Source organism: Carassius auratus, chromosome 44 (genome assembly GCF_003368295.1).
Source record: "Carassius auratus strain Wakin chromosome 44, ASM336829v1, whole genome shotgun sequence".
NCBI classification, from domain to species: domain Eukaryota; kingdom Metazoa; phylum Chordata; class Actinopteri; order Cypriniformes; family Cyprinidae; genus Carassius; species Carassius auratus.
The window spans coordinates 1,723,359-1,741,259 of NC_039286.1; the positions used below are offsets into that span (position 1 = coordinate 1,723,359).

Sequence of the window (17,901 nt, forward strand, 5' to 3'; positions counted from 1 at the left end):
TTTGTAAAAAACTTGAGGATACATGCCATTATAATTCATTTATTTAATATAAAGTAAAAAAAATCACTTTGTAAGCATTACCAAAATGATAATGAAAATAATTTCAAAAATCTGGAAATCTCACTGATATTAACTACTGAAATGTTATGTTAGAGACAATTACTTTGGTGTCTTTTCATCTATTCATGCAGAATCTACTTCCTTTCTTTTGTCGTCCCCTCTCATATCATTTCCTCCCACTGTATCATCTTGATGCTTTTTAAATCATCCCCCAAGGGTGTTATGAAAAGCCACGTGCAGTTCTCACTACCACACCAGCACACACGTGGATCTAGTGGGGTATTTTCAGGTAAATGAGAATGTGTACTATGTGTGTACGTGTGTGCCTTTTACCTGCTGAACGTCTTGCTGGAATACACACAGCTGCAGACGTTGGTGCAGCCGGACCTTACGGTGCTGCCAGATGTTCTCCAGCTGCCTCTGGTGATGCAGAACCTCATGGATAATGTCCAAAACATGGTGCACCGCCTTGGAGTAATTGGCGGAAGCCGTCAGCGAATCAGTGCTGCCAGGGGTCAAGGGGCGCTGAAGTTTGTCCAATAAGCCTTTTCCATCTTGGCTCACCTGGAAACGAGCGGGATGATGAGAAAAAAATTGCACAAACCTATTAGACTAAATTAAGTTGTACTGTTATATGCACTACACTCTTAATAGCACTATATTTTATAATAACCTAAAATTGCCACTTTAGCTGTGCCTGTAATTGCTATAATGTGCTAGTGCCATTTACTTTGAGATCAGTTCCCTTAAACGGTTTTTCAATTTAGTAATTTCGAGATGCATAATTCTGTACCTCAGAGTAGGCAGCGGTGATCTGCTCATACAAGCCTTGGTGATGATGGATGGCGTCTTCCAGGTCCTGTAGCTCAGAGGGCAGATCCACCTCCCCGCAGGCTTTACACCACGAGTCCACATTACTCATATACTGTAGAAAGACACACACACACACACACACACACACATATTTACACATTACAATAATATCATCTCTTAATAATAATAATATCAGCTCTGTAAAGACCAGTGGGAACATCCAAATCCACGATCGCGCATCTACTTTAAGAAAATACCCAATCCTACTTATTTGGTTTAATTTTCAAAGCTTTGCTATGTAACCATTCTACACTAGCTCTGAGGAAGATTGTTTTCTCAATCTAAAGTGTACTTAGACATACAAAGTGTTTTCTTGACATCAGTTTCTCCTCAGAACAAGATTTCCCCCCAAATATTCTTTAAAATTCATTCCGAGACCTTAAAACAGAATGCACTTTAAAAATTCACTTTAAAATAAAGGCAAGTTATTTACTCATAACTCTCATCACAATTTTGTACAATCTCTGCATATCTGATTGAACATTCCAATATATTATGCCCATATAGAGCTCTGACAAAAGAAATGGAATGAATTCAATATTATAAGGGCAAATGCAGGACATGGTGAGAGAGGAGCTTCATATGCCGCACTCAATGTCAATTCAAATCAAATCGTCTTTCATCTCATCTCATCTCACTCTTCCTCACAGATGAAGAGCACAATGGGGTCTGGTTTCTTAACTTCCTCAAACAGAATCTCATGCATGAGGACAGCCGAAACCAGACTGCCTTGTGATTGGCAGTTGTGATGATGCTTAAAGGAATAGAAATCTCTGGAAGAGAGATCGTTGTTGATATAGCATCTCAATGAAAACACTGCATGTGTGAGAGGAATATTTTATCAGGGAAAGAAAGCCTCACCAGTCCTCTTTACTGCGGTCTCTCAAATATCGTGCGTTTCCCACATTTTCAAAAGAATGTAATTTCACTTTCAGGACACCGTGAATATTGACAATCCAAATAAAAGGATTGATTAAAAACAACCTCTTATTAAATTTCCTTACATAATATGCTTACTATAATTGCGTCACTCAATATTTATGTACTCTATGCATTTTATGAGTATTCGAGTATTGTGCTGTTAGCTTAGCAACATGCTACCGTCAAACTCCATTCAAACCAATTACCCATTCTGTGTAGAGTGCTTTGCAAGTTTGCATGTGATGCTGTCATCTATTTAAAGCCTTACGAGTTTCCACTCATGAGGTTTCATGAACTTAGAAGGCAGTCCACTACGTCTTATGACTGGTCTTTGAATTTCTTGCTGATGCTTTATCTGGTATTCTAAATAAATCAAAGCCAAAGTCTGATAATCACTCACTTTTAACAGCATGTGAAATTCATTCCTCTTTTCTCTCGCACCAGAAGTAATTAGGAAAAATCACACATACAGTGATTTCTCTGCGGAGTCCTTGTTGGTGTCAGTTATCATTATGAGAAGATATTGCAAGTGTTAGCTCTTACCTGGTCGCATTTCTGGTGGAAAGTCGCAGACATCTCCAGCAGGGCGCTCCTCTCGTCCAGCGCAGCAGCAAAGGCTTTCCACTCCTGCTCCAGCTGACCTGAGATCTGTTTGATCTGCTGGGACGCATAGTGGCCCGCCTCCAGCAGACGGTTCCCCACCGTCATGATGCGGTTTATATTTACATAAACATTCTGCGGGAGACGGAAAAAAATACAAAAACACAAAATGATTGATCATTAAGCTTCTAGTGTTTTATTTTTCATTTATTCAGACAGCTAGTGTAGAAATGAGTTGTCTATAACATAAAACTAATTATCAGCTACATGGTATCAACCAGAGTTTTATTATAAATGCAACATTATTTCAAACGTATGTCCTTTCGCAATATCCCATTTTGAATAACTGCTTTCGAACAGACTGTTTCCGATGAGTGCTTGTGGTGTTCGGCCAATCACAAATCACTGGGTCAGTTGGCCAATCAGAGCAGACTGCCCTTGTCGGAAGGAGGGACTTTGTAGAAAACGACACGTTTAAGAGAGGCGGGGCATAGAGGACCTACAATAATGTACAATATTTTACAACGAATGTGTTTTTTGAACATTTAAGCATGTCAACATATTCTGTTACACCAAATAATGATATTTTGAAGAAGCATCATATGATCCCTTTAACCACATAGTTCTGGAAAATACCGTACATTGGCTTATAACATAAAAAGTAAATTAATGCTACCATTAAACTTCTGAAGAATTGCCTACATCCCACTTTCTGCCTCTTTAAACAGGAAGTGATCAATACTTCTCTGTACAGTAATGGGGCTTTTTAAAGAACACCCCAACAGGGCCCACAGCTGGTGGGCAGCCACCCAAACAGGAAGCACTTAGGTGGACCATCCTCTATGCTCCATCTCTGATTATATGATGAGTCACCATTACTAAATAATCCGCTCTTGCATTGAAAAAATGAAAACCATTACGGCATTACACAGCTTAAATGGAAGAAAAATCCTAGTCTAGTCAGTCAGTAAAAGAAATGGATGTGTGCGCTTAGCTTTATGCTGTGGGGGCATTACAGGAAACAGGATGTAGGTAGTGACTTTTGTACTTGTTTGTGAAAATTCAATTGAAATCTTCTTACCATGCAGTTCATGGCAAAGTGGTTGTGCTGGGTCTGCAGCTCCATGGCGTGAGGGTGGTTGTTGCCGATCTCAGTGTATCCAGCCAGAAACAGCCCTTTGTTGTGCATGATCCAATCAAACATCTGCAGAGAGACAGCAATCACACACATCAGGCACGCATTTGACTGGAAGCAGGTTAAGTGCATGCATGTGTGTGCTTGTAATGCAAGATATCCCTTGGGGAGCATGCTTCAGCATGTGCATTGTAATGAATACAGCTGAAATGGATATAAATAGAAAATCATAAAAATGACCCGTTTTTCAAGAGCAAAGAATAGCTGCTGGTTTCCTAGCAACATGCAAATCTTCCACCCGCTATGAAAAACATTGAGACGAATTAGTGAGAAACACAGGGTTTGCTTCAATTTAGAGCAGTGGTTCTCAAATCAGGGGGACAGTGGCCCACTAGGGAGCCTCAACAAACTTCCAAGGGGGCCACAGGATGACTTGTATTCAAAATAATGAATTTGAATTATTTGAATTATTATGTATTCAAAATAATAAATAGTTAATAAATTAAGATAATTTAAATTCAAATGCTAAAAGAAAGATAAAGTCAAGATTTTTTTTCTGGTGGAAAACATTGTTCCATAAATACAGTAAAAATGCACACACAGTGAAACCTGACAATATACAATATATAATTCTTAACAAGCAAAGCGTAACAGCTTTATGTTTCTTGGGTAAGCATGTGTGGATCCTACCTTTTCCGCGTCCTGCTCGAAAAGCCTGAGTTGGAAACACTGATCCAACTGCAGCTTGCGGACGTGCCATGCCTGGTGCAGGTTCTGCCTGGTGCTGTGCAGTTTCTCCAGAAGGGCTGAAATACGGGGCACCAGGCCCTGGGTGTCAGCATTGGGTTGGCCCTGCCCTTCCCTCTGCCCTGGCGGCACTGGCACAGTTCTGTTAGCGTAGCTCTCGCTGCTTTGAATCCTTTGCAGCAGCCTTTGGCCCTCATTGTCCACCTCCTCCACGGGAGCCTTCATCACCCTCTTCTTCAGCGCTGCATGCTCCTCTATCATGCGCCGGGCTCCCTCTAAGTCCTGTGGGAAGTCTTTACGCGTGACCGTTTCTTGCATCTCCTCCAGGCGAGCGAGCAGGTGCCGTGCATTGCCCGTGAAGTCTTCGAAGGCCACGCGGATCTCGATCCACTCTTCATGGTTGTAGTCCAGGCTGCCCTCAAAGTCGGGGGTCAACTGGGATGGGTCCACCATCTTCGATAAGCCCTCCAGGGAAACCATGGTGGTCTGAAGGTGGGCGTGATGGAGGAATGGAAGGAACAGAAAAAGGACAGCAAGGGTAGAGAGGAAAAAAGATGGATGAAATTTGAAAATCAATTATGTACAGTACTAGAATGCACAATATGACTTCCAATTCCCTAATTCCTATTGTGGATTGATGCAGCCGTTTCAGGATCTGTTAATGACCAGCAAGACGGGAGTGATATTTTTAACCGGGGGCACAAATCTAATTTCATACAGGCACTCTGGGACTGCCTAAGGTCCAAACTACCTAGAGACAGACAGACTCCCAGCATGAAGCCTGAGGGCGTCAAATAGGGAGATATCATCACCACCAGCACTGCAGTAACACAAACCAGCTCTGAACCACCCAAAGCAGGAAACAGCCTCGGGTTGTATGTAAATCTGTATACAAATGTATATGCATATACAAAATTGGTAAAACTGTTAAAATAATCAACTTTGGCTTACGCGATGCTCCAAGCATGCATTGAGTGTCTAGCAACAAATTCATGCTGAACGTGAAACTGTGGCAAATCATCTACTTCCAATCAGAACATATCTGATGTTTAACGTTTTTTTGACCAATCAGATTACATGCTGGTCCACATCATTACACAATAACATTTTGTTTTATTAAAAGCACATGCTGTAGTTACATCATCATCCACATTAATTGCTGAAACTCTTTAAAGTCGAGTGGATTCTGATTGGCTGTAAATGTTTTCATTGTCCGTCAGCTGAGAAAAACGTTCTGTAAGAGAATACTACGATACGGTTTACTCCGTCCTTTGTGAAAAAAGGGATCAGAAACAATCTGTAAAATGCTCTGTCATCAGCCTGTTAATGTTTTCAGCATTTGCATCGATAACTGAAAAAGAAAACAACAGAATAAACATGGAGAAGGTAGCTTAAACATTTTATTTCAGCAATATTTTTTATATTTAAGAGTTAGCTAATAATACTGATGTGAGCACAAGTGTGTATCAATTCACTCGGTAACAAAATTAAGAGGGAAAAGTTCCACTCTTCCATTCATTTATTTTTGAACACATTTTGTTAGTCTGCTCTAAGTGGACAAAAAAATAGTGTTATTCGTTCTACAGATGAATAGATGGGAGGACAGAAAAAACAAAACTAATGTGCACGAGTGGGCTCCATCAAAGCCGTGAAATAGGAGGAAAGAGCGGAGGTGTGGGTCTCTCTTGTGAATTCAAGTTAAATGCAGTCTAAACCTATTCATCAATTCAAGTCCTGCTGCCATACAGGCATCTGCAGCCTTTCACAGACACACGTCAACATGAGCACGCTGCCCATTAGTCCATTAACTGCAATGAGGATAATGTGAGTGATGGACTGCATTTGCTTTCTTTTGCCTTCTGCTCATTTGTTGTTCGGTGATTATGAGAAATGTGGCATGTCATGAGCAGTGGGCGAGATGAGAGCATGCAGCCGTTCCTATGACAAATTCCTTGACCCAGCCCACCAGAAACATTTCATCATGTGTTCTGCTCAACACTTGTTTGGACTTACACGGACCACCAGATGGCAGGGAGTGCTTTAGATCCTCCCACTGTAATTCAGGCACAATATCACACAAAAGCGGCCAAATAGGCCAAATAAGGGAAGATATGCAACTGACACCGGTATGCTGAACTGTGATTGGCCAAAGTATCCAAAAAGCAGAATCATAGGAACACCTCACATCCTTCAAGACTTTCTAATACAATGTTATGTTCGTATTATATTTATACTCTTATAATATATATTAATATTTAGAATTAGCTTTTATTTTTATATTTTACGTTTTTATTAGGGGTTCAAGCACGCAGTGCTGAAACCCTCTTGTAATTGTTAGGATTTTTATTATTATTATTATTCTTCCGCCCTAGAACTGAACGTGCAGCCCAAACCGTAAGGCCTAGAGAGCTGAAATTTGGACAGATCGTAGAGCTCATTTTGGGGAGAACTTATCAAAGTCTTAGCCCAATCGGCCTAACGGGGGCGCTACAGCGCAAAAAACTAAAATTTTGGACATTTTTGGCCGCAGATCGTAAACCGTTAGCCGTAGACTCAAAAACAAGGCATCGTTGCAATCCTTGGGTTAGCCCGAACAAAAGTGCACAGCTGCATTTTTTGCTCTACGACGCACCGTTTTCTCGCAAAATCGAGCTATATCCGAAACATACTTTTGCGAACTAGTCTTAGGATTTTTAACCAATCGGAATCAAACCACTTCAGAAATATTCCCTGGACACTCAATATCAATAATTATCAAAAAAAAGTTGAAATTTCAATTCTTACGCGAAACAGTACACCAAAAAGCGTCTATGCTAACGTTAGCCAAATGCTATTTTATTTATAACTCTTGAACGGAATGAGATATCTTCACCAAACTTGGTACACATATGTATGAGCTCAATCTTTGGTCAAACAAAAAAAATTGCGCATCTCTGCCACTTGGGGGCGCTATAAGATAGAAAAAACACATAAATGGCTATAACTAGGCAACCGTTGGCTCGATCGACTTGAAAATTGGTATGCAGTGTCTTGGTCTGAAGCGGCACAAGTACCTATGAGGACATTTGCATATCTCAAAAAAACATGGTCGCCATTGGCCAAACAATTTTAAGCACCTATTTGAAAGGGTTAACGGATGTTGATCGGAACAAAACTCGCTGGGTACGTTCAACTCATGAACCTTAAGGTCTGTAAGAATTTTGAAAGAAATCGGCCACTAGTTGGCGCTAACGAGTTTTATGGCTCTGTAATCACGTGGTGTTTCACATATCAACGAAATATGCATATCATTTGATAGATCTCCTCATAATGCACAACTTTGCCTCAAGAACCATTGCTGTCAATCAAATCGTTCAATTGTTATTCACAAATATGTTTAAAACCTACTTTTGCGAACTAGTCCTAGGTATTTTGCCCGATCGGAACCAAACCACTGCAGTAATATTCTGTGGACTCTCTAGATCAATAATTATCAAAAAAATGTTGAATTTTGTACTTTGGTTAGCTTTAAAGGGGTAATTTAGAAAAGGGGTGTGGCCAAACATACCCCAAAGCCTATAAAACCTAAACGAAAACTCAAAACTTTATGAAACTCGGTGAAAATATGTAATAGGTGACTCTTAACAAGCATGCAAAGTTTCATGAAGATCGGACCATAGGTGGCGCTATAACAGTAGAAAATGTCTCAAAACACAAGATTTATATGGTAAATGGCCTCAAATTGTTTGAAAATGCACATATATTCACTCAAAAACACTAAATCTTCATATCATATGATAGATCTCCTCATTCTGAACAACTTTGCCTCTGGGACCAATGTTGTCAATAAAGCTGTTAATTAAATATTCAAGATTATTTAAAAAAGTTACTTTGGCATACTTGTGATACAGTTTAAGATGAAAATCAATAAAACCACTGAAGTACAATTCTCTAGACTCTGAAGGTCAATAATTATCAAAAACATGTTGAACAATTGCAATAATATGTTCTTTTCATAGTGCACACAAAGGCCTATTAATACAATCAGAAAGCCCACAAATTATCAAAACTGTGTAAAATAATGCATAATTTCATTCTAAACAAGCATGCAACATTTAAGAGAGATTGGGCAAAAGAAAAATAACAACACTATAACAGTTATGTTTAAAAACACAGTGTTGTTTGAGTAAATGCAATTTATAACCACTAGATGGCAGCAGAAGACCACTAATGGGGTCATTCAGCTAGTACTGTTTTTATGAATTCATGCCACAACATTAATAAATTAACTGTTATAACATTTTAAATCTCATTGAATTGATGTTTTCCATTTTGTTCATACAGATGTATCAGTTTTAACAATTTTGCCACATTATGATTAAAGTTTAACCTGAAAATGACATCTAAACTCTAAAAAAGAGAAGACTAAGTTTACTGTCACCTATCACTTATTTCAAATACCTATATCTGCAACAAAATGTGTGTGTGTGTGTGTGTGCATATGCTTATAGAGTATACATATATTAGTCTAATCATTTACTTTCAGTGTGTGTGTCTGTCTGTTAGCCTGTTCTCCATTTTGGATGTGTTTAAATGTCATTCATGCATCCAGGTTGGCTCTGACCACCTCAGAGGCCTTAATTTGCTTGAACCCCGGTAAAATGCTGCTTGCAGCTTTAATTTGAATTGTAACTGTGGTTTTGTCATTTAATTGTAATTCTTAAAAAAATATTTCCATTTAGATTTATTTACATTTATTCATTTAGCTGATGCTTTTATCCAAAGCGACTGTGTCTTGTGTCTTGTGTCTTGCTCAGGGACACATTGGTGTCTCACAGTGGATTCGAACCCGGGTCTCTCACACCAAAGGCATGTGTCTTATCCACTGAGCCAACCCCACTTTTATTGCAGTTTTTCATGCAATAATAATAACATTTAAAAATGATTGCTGAGAAAAGTTTACCTTTATGCAAATGTGATGTGGCGAGTGGTGGCTACCAGTACGAGTGAAGATAGCAGAGCTTGTTCATTAAATAATGAAGTGTACATACAAACATTCTCTCCGGCAGAAATAAAATGGAGAACAGGGAACAGGGCTTTTTGAATTCATATAAATGTCAAAAATATTCTACTTTCCTTTACTGGAAAGCTCTGACTTCTCCCATCTGACTGCTGTGGAGTCATGTAAAACCCTAAAAGCTATTTACTTGGCTAACTCTTCTTATTTCTGTTACAAAAACACTGTTACAGACACTGTTACCTGGTGCCCTTTATTTTTCTTCAATATTTCACATGAGAAAACTGATGTAGTGAAGAATCTACTGTTATTCACATCACAGCCGCACATTGATCTTTTTGGAGTTATGAACGTTGCCATAGAAACAAATTCTGAGTCCAAAGACGTGACGTGAAGCTCAGAGCAGAATCTCACGTGTTTTGTTTTTTTTACACTGTAATTCTGACATACCACCTAATGGCATGTCAGAATTAGGTGGTCCATGTAACATACCAAATCCTGACTGGTCTTTATCAAATATATGCATTATCATGTTTTATTCATGGTGGTTTGAGAAACTAATTATCTTTGGATCTAAAACATTATTCTCTTGCATAGGAAATTTGCCATAGGAAACATAAGCCATCAATTGTTTTCCACATGTGCTCTTTCACTGTCAAACTGAATGCATGCACACATAAACAAACACACAAAAGCTTCTACTCCAATAAAAACAAAATCCACTGCACTCAAAAAAAACAAAGCTTTCCACGGATCTGTGAGTGAAAACAAAGCTGCACCAATATGCTATCGAGCCAGCTCAATATAGAACAAATGCAGAGAAATACGCTGTAAAAGCATTTCTGCTGCATCCACATTTACATTCATCTAGTCAACCCACACACACACACACACACCGACAGAACATCAACACCCACACACTCCCACATGACCAGAGCTGCCTTCACACGCTCACACCAACACAGATCCGTTATCACAGACAAACCCACAGATTATAAATTAATAAGATGAAAAAATGCAGCAGAGAAGCCATTTCACCTGGTATTTCAGAGGATTGCAGGAATTATCTACAATATTACTAATCTGCAAACACTGAAATGCCTTAAACTCTTTCAAAATTAAAATCATGACCACATCCCAAAAGCAGCACTGCTCATATTCATCTTCCAGGTTAAAAACAACAACACTAATCATAGTATATTAAAGCAAAAGAAAAAACAACAACAACACGTTTCTCAAAATGTGAAAATGCAGTGATGGACAGTGAGCTCTAACAGCAACAACATCCACCTCCAGCTACGCCTCTCAACACAGCCTGACAAGTAAGAGACTGAATGATGACCATACCTCAAACTCAAACTTGGAGCTGCCAAAGTTGGTCCTCTGTTTTTGCCAGAAGTTGTCTGGTTTGATGATGAGGGCGACGTGGATGCAGCAGGGAAACGATTCCTGCAGGATCTTCAGCAGAGGCTTGATGGAATCCCATTTTGAGCCACGCATGTCCACGATGACCGTGAAGCCATGTTTGCACACGTCCTCGCTGGATGACGGGGGGAAAAAAAAAAGAGAGGAGAGAGAACAAAATATGAGCTTTGATCCTCTTTGAGTTACATAATCTATGGTGCATCCTCCTAGTTAAAGAAACAAACGCAACTGCTGCACGAATGCAACTGGAGGAACTGAACATAAAGGGGGGAAAATGATTTCCCTTATCAAAAATAAATAAATAAATAAATAAATAAATACATCAATGCACATACAACAGGAGGCACATACATGGAGAGAGAGATGCATGACAGAGCTTACCCATTAAGCACAGCTGCAAAATATTTATCAAATGAGCGCAAAACCTGCTTTCAGACAGGCCTTCAGTACTCAATCTGTCAGGGTTCTAGCGGTCTTAAAAGCTCTGTGACACCACCTGCACTGCTGACCGCATCAGTCCATTACTCTGAAATCCAGAGCGTGTCTCACGCAGCTGTTAGTCAAACATCTGCCTGGCCGAATTCACATCAGAAAGTGTCTAATCGAGGAGCTGTTGGTAATGAGGAGCTGCAGACGCGCACACAGCCGTGTGCGACTGCGACACTGTTTTCCTCTCTCTCTCTCTCTCTCTTTCTCCCTCCCTCTCTTGATCACTGGTTTGCTCGCCCTACCATTTTTTTCACTGCACACTCGCCCGCTCTCCATCTCTAAAGATGACTGCTCCTTCTCTCTCTCTCTCTCTCTCTCTCTCCCTCTTTATCATGATACATCACTTCCCATCTTTCTGTGTGTCTCTCTTTTTTATCTCCAGGGGATTTGCTTTGTAACAGTAATCACTCTTTTGCTTTCTCTGGTGTGACTGTGTGGGTGCAGGGGACAGAGTTTGTGAGCGAGGATGATGAGGAGGAGGAAGAGCTGTTGGCAGTGGCTGAACTGCGGCAGGTTTTTGATGGTGCCCACGCTGCCTTTCCCACCAACCACTCTTCCCATTGTGCCCCCTCTAAATCTCGGTTTCTATCCCCCTCCCACCAGTTAAAAGTATTGAGCGACTAAATTCATTGCAGTATAAATGGCTAAAACTATTGTTAAGAAAAAAAAATATATCTTTTTATTGAAATAAAGCTGAAATCAAATATAATTTAAACTTAGATGGAAAAACTTAAATGAAAATGAGAAATAATGCACTGGCAACTAATTTAAATAAAATGTAAAAATAAGTTAAAGTACTACAATTACTAAAACTAAACTCAAGCTAAATAGAAATAAGAAAAAAACTAAAATGACAAATCTACATAAAATAACTAAAAAATACAAATATATATATATATAAAATTAAAGCTAACTAATATATTACGAAACACTGCAATAGTATATAAATAATACTTAACACTGATCCACGGATGTCTGCTCGGTAACAAAGTACACTAAATCTTCTAAAGCTTTAATGTTCACTATCTTTAATATATATATATATATTAGGTACAAAATTGTTAATCATGGTGGAAATGATCACAAAATCATAAATATTGTTTTTCACACAATAAATATTTAAATGTTTATATTGACTTGGGGATATAACTTTTTTTTTAAAGGGTATATTTTAATATGATAGGTATGCTTTTTCTAATTTCCAATCTGGCTCTGGGAAAAGAGTGAAACAATAAAATTGACAGGTACAAGGCATTTATCAAAAATAAATGAAGGAATTATCAAATGTTTTAGTGTGACCCTCATTTAACAAAAAAACTTCTTATATATAAAATAAATAAAATTAATAAAAATCAACCCAATGAATACAAGTGCCAGCACTTGAAGAAACCATTAAGGTCCCAGTGTGCTCTGCTCTCTGTAGCTGCACTGTACCAGAGTTACCATTCTCATACTCTGACTAATAAATGTTGAAAGCTCCGTAAACAAACATGTTTATAGAGCACTGATATGCAGACTTGGTCTGCCTAGTTCAATTTTTTATAAGCACAAAAAAACATCACATATGAAGAGACACAGCATCCCTAGTTCACAGGTCAATCACAGATCAAATTCCCCGACTATGAGGAAAAGAAAAAACATGTCAGGAAGCAGCAGGACAGTTGGCACAATTCACCGGATCTAATCGAGTTGATTCTGTTCTTTTCAAGGAAATGTGTCTGAACGGATAGTGAAGGAAACGCAGTCAACAAATGCCCAGCAGGTGTATTCTGGGATGTTTTTTTAAGCCATACTGAAGGCATTCATATGATCCCGGAGGGCAGAGCTCGTTTTAGCTGAGTAAGTGTGTCAATACCTAGGGATGCCGGCGAGGTAGGCGATGAGTCTGCGGAGATCCTCGTGTCGTATTCGGTCATGGTTGGTTCGTGATGGGAATGTTAAAACTGGACCGCCACGCTTGTCCCTGCCCCCTGGAGAAATAACATTGCAGAAAGGAAAATACAAAAACATTAAATCAGCAGGCTGAAAAACAAATAGGCTTTTCTTTATGAAAATGCTTCTTACATCCCATAATCCCAACATCAAAGGCTTTGCATCAAATCACACTTTGTATTTTGGTGCACATTTACCTGTCACATAGGCAATTTGGTGTTTTATGTCATTATCAGACTCTAGTCAGAGAAGACGGCATACAAAACAGCATATAGCACAAACAAAAACTAATCTAAAAGGGCAGGAAGTACTGTTCATTCAATATGTTGTACACAGCCTTGTTTTCATTCTACATTACATCTAATGACTAAAGCCTATAGTCCAGAAAAAAAAGACCCTGGCTGAAAACTACTGGCGCTGTAAAAAGCAGAGACTGGAGAGTCAGATTCAAAGCCTGCTTGTTGACACTTGGCAATCATTCATTCCCGAAAATAATCTCATCACCGTTAAATCAAGTCAATGTTCTTCAGCGCAGTATCTTCAGAGAATACTGAATGACAGTAACTGTAACTGTGAGATGATTTAACCCTTGAGAGTCATGATTTGAAATCATAACTTACCAGCTCTGTAAATCTCTCTGAATGACTCAGCTGCTGTTCACTTTTCAAGTGAAATAAGACCTTGAAATAAGTCTCTCTGAAAGAACTTTTTTGTGTTGAGTTTGTAAAAGTGCTAAGGGAAAAAATGGACTGAATAAATATACATTTAAGTTCAGAAATCTTTACATTTACGTACAATTTAGTTTTATCCAAATGAGTCGGGATCAGTGGGTTAGCAGTCAGCCATGATCAACCCGCAGACTAGTGAGGCTGACTAGCTTACCTAGGTTTGTTTTTCTAATCAGTTATTAATTTAATTAATTAAACTGCCTGCATTTACTCACATCATTTCAAATTTATGTTTTTTATTTCATCTGTGGAAAACAGGATAAAATATTTTTAATAGATTTTGACCAAACATTGAAAATCAACAAGGTCCAAACAACTTTGAACCCCACTGACTTTCATTGCAGGGATAAAAAAATAAAAATCATCTTCAAAAATGATTTTATGTTCCACAGAAGAAAAAAGTCATACAGGTTAGTAAATGATGACAGAATTTATTTTTTGTGTGTGTGTGTGAACTAGCCCTTTGAAGCTGATCAAACACCACTTGTGAGGACTATGAAAGTTGTGCGCAATAAAATAAATGTGCTGCCCGGCTTAATTTCTCAAGCGACTGTGCTCATTTGTCATTGCTCAACGCTAATGAACTCAGATTTGGTGAATGACAAAGACTTGGGAGATCCAAGGAACTTTTATTGGTACAAGCAGTGGTTAAAATTGTATTCTGATGTATTTGTGGAGATCTACATTATCTTTACTGTTTATTATTGGATCGTAACTCTTACAACAACTGTGGACCAACAGTAAAGACAATGTAGACATTACATACATAACAATTCAACTTCATCCAATGCTTTTACCAGTAACAATTCCTTGAATCACCCAGGTCACAGTGATACACCTAAGTTCATTAGCATTGAGAAATAAGTGATCAATGTGTTGCTCCCACTGCTCCGCTCATGGCTCCAGGTTGTGATCTCAAGTCAAAATGCTTCAACTTCAGCACAACAAACTCACTGAGCGGCTGGGATATCCATGAGGATTTTCTCCAGCGAATGTGCCGAAACTCTCTAACAGAGTGTGTTTGTATTAGGATAATCCTTCTTACTCTCTGATGTTCAGGAATATAAATACACTTTAGGGCTCTCTGCAGGTTCAGTTCTTCAGCTTTAAGCACAATCTCATGTCTGTTGATTGTGCTGCTTGTATCTTGGGACGTGTGTGTGATGGTTACTCATCCCAATGGAGACACAACCTATGTTTCTGAGTCATTTAAGTGCTGGTCTGTTAGTCTTACGACGAAAAGAGCCAAACAGAAGCTCAGGAGACTTTTCAGTCGAAGTCAATTTATGGTCTCTGTCAGGCCACGATGACACACCAACTAAAAATATTTTAGGAAGTTACAGTAATATTCAGTAAGTGTTATTTTGGGTCAAAAGGACATGGTCTTGTGATAAAGGGTTGTTATAATTTGAAATAATAACTTAGAACTTGACCTTAACAAAAACTAAAATTATAAATGTTGCTTTGGCAACTAACTGAAATAAAATAATTAATAAAATTGAAGGACTAATATTTATCAAACTAAAATATTAATAAATTAAGCTTAATAGAAGTATTAAAAACAAATGACAAAACCACATAACATTACAAACTTTTGACCATATGTACAGTACTTCCATCTGAGAAAGTATGATATGATATGATATGATATGATACTAGACAATCAAATGGACAACCCACCTGACAAGAAGGCCACTTTTTCTTTTAGAATGGGCAAAACTTCCATCGCCTTCATCTCTTCATTTCTGCGAAATCCTGAAGAACAAAACAACAGAACAGAAGTTAGAGTCCATGCAAGCATATGATCATCAGAGCTGCGGTCTAGCGGTCAGCATACTGGGAGCTCAAGTGCTCAAATGGGAAATTTGAGTTTGCAGCCGATTCATTTAAGTCCCATGAATATCAAGTTCACATTCTCCTTTTCAGATGTATTTAAGTGAAGGTAAAGACAGTCCAGAAACATCATCATTTGTTCTTCTGTTCTTGGCATGAGCAGATATAGCCTCGAGCACTGGACCTCGTTCAAGCGCTTTGTATGAGATCAGCAGCAACCTGGATGAAGCATCACTTCTGTTCGCTTGTTTTTATGATTCACAGGTTTTAGTTGACTAGGTTTGGCGAGTTAGTCATGCAAAGCCAGACTGACTTTGGTCTCTCGGAGCGCCTAGACTCACAATCTCGAAAACATAACTTAGCTTGGATTACATAATTTACCCTTTCCCCTCTCATTTCTTGCCTGGGGTAACTGAAGGAAATCGTGTAAATACAGGAGAAATATGGTAAATAGAAAATATGGTATTAGTTTGTGTTCTACGAGTATCCATTTCAGAGCAAGACAAATGCTGGAAACCTCAGGTATGGTACACTTCTTGCTAGTAAAGCATTACGGACATGGATGCTTGAGCTGAGACACGCTGTCTTTAATTCCACGCATCCCAGTGGTGCTAATTAAGCATGAACTATGGTTGATGGAGCCGATCCCTCCTACACGGACACACACAGCTGAGAGATAGAGATGATGTCATTTATCCATTTTCCTGCAATGCTTCCCTGTGGTGTCTCAGCGCCACTCGCTGTACAAATGAACACCTTTCTCTATGTGACTCTGCCTCTTCACCTCCCCTTCTCTTTTTTTTCCTCTCCATACATCCCTCTGGAAGCTTTGTTTTTTCAGACCATGTGATCTAATGAAAATATGGAAGCTCCTGCAGATTATTACAGGAATATCTCATCCAAAAATGTATAAGATGTCATATTATTCAATCTTATGTCTTTTGAAACCTTTATTTAGTTATTTACAGCAGAATGTCCAAGCTGCTCACATTTAAGAAAAGTTTTCAATTAACAATTTTTTATTTTTTTTAAACCTGTTACTAACAAATCTATCAAATGGCTTCAAAAGTATTAGAATACAAAGCATAAATTGTGTGGACCACTTTAATGATGCATTTAAAATCACTAGTCCCAAACCACTTTTATTTTATGGAAAAGAGCAGCACAGACGTTCTCCTAAACCTCTTTTGTAGTAATATGGGATTATATAGAGTTAGAGATGAACATTATGTTGTAATATTATATCACAATTAATATTTACATTTGTCACAATGTTTATATATATATAAATAATTTATAAGTAATTTGTTAGCATTTATAATTTACATATAAGTTAATTAATTACATATAAGAGTCATAACATACAAAATAATGTTTAAACAAAATAATGCAAAAAAGGGAAACATTTATATGATAATATAATATTGAATTTTATTCCTATTTTAAAAATTATATTTAAATAAATATTATTATTATTTTTTAAATACTGCAGGAATAAAACAACTGCAATAGGAAAATTTGCAATATACTGTGGAAAAATAGACAGGACAAGGCAATTGTGAGCAGTTTTCTCCAGGACAGAACAGTTAAGATAACCAAACAGAATTATCAGTAATGGTTAAATGTGGAGGCTGGGAGAATAACTGCCAGTGCTACCGGTCAGAAGGGATGAGTTTCAGTAACAGCGCGGTTTTCTCTAAACCCCGCTGAGCAACTGGGAAGACCAGGGTTTAAGTTCTCTTCCGTATCTGGGTATCTGTTTGCATGCATTAGTGTGAGAGGAAGAGAGCCCACACTCTTCCCTCAGGGTCTGAGAGAGACGGGTCGCAGTGTGGTAGGGCAAATGAGGTTCTCACTTCTGCAGCTGGATGATGTAATGGTGTGTGTGTGTGTGTGTGTGTGTAAGTGAGCTCCACTGCAGTCAAACAGGAGAGAAATCATTTAATAACTGTTCACAATATGACTCCAATGACAGAAGTCATCTGAAAACACAGATGCGCTTCCCTTGTAGTCCATAGAAACAAAATACACACACACACACACACACACACAACATGCTAAATGAAAACATGTTATACTTTTATTATACATTTATTTATAACCCACATTCTAAAATCCTATATATTTTTTATATTAAGAATAAAATGTATATTTAACAATAA

General features: G+C 38.3%; 1 protein-coding gene across 7 annotated transcripts in view; it reads right to left on the bottom strand.

Moving 5' to 3' along the window:
- LOC113062071 (triple functional domain protein-like) overlaps positions 1-17,901 on the bottom strand; it is an 88,808-nt gene that overhangs the window by 37,338 nt on the left and 33,569 nt on the right. For all 7 annotated transcript variants that reach the window (XM_026231609.1, XM_026231612.1, XM_026231607.1 and 4 more), the window contains exons 3-10: positions 15,587-15,661; positions 13,102-13,216; positions 10,680-10,872; positions 4,280-4,822; positions 3,536-3,658; positions 2,398-2,589; positions 854-985; positions 394-624 (exon numbers count right to left, since the gene is read on the bottom strand). In XM_026231609.1, the coding sequence (XP_026087394.1) occupies positions 394-624; positions 854-985; positions 2,398-2,589; positions 3,536-3,658; positions 4,280-4,822; positions 10,680-10,872; positions 13,102-13,216; positions 15,587-15,661 (1,604 nt within the window). The remainder of the gene's footprint in view (positions 1-393; positions 625-853; positions 986-2,397; positions 2,590-3,535; positions 3,659-4,279; positions 4,823-10,679; positions 10,873-13,101; positions 13,217-15,586; positions 15,662-17,901) is intronic.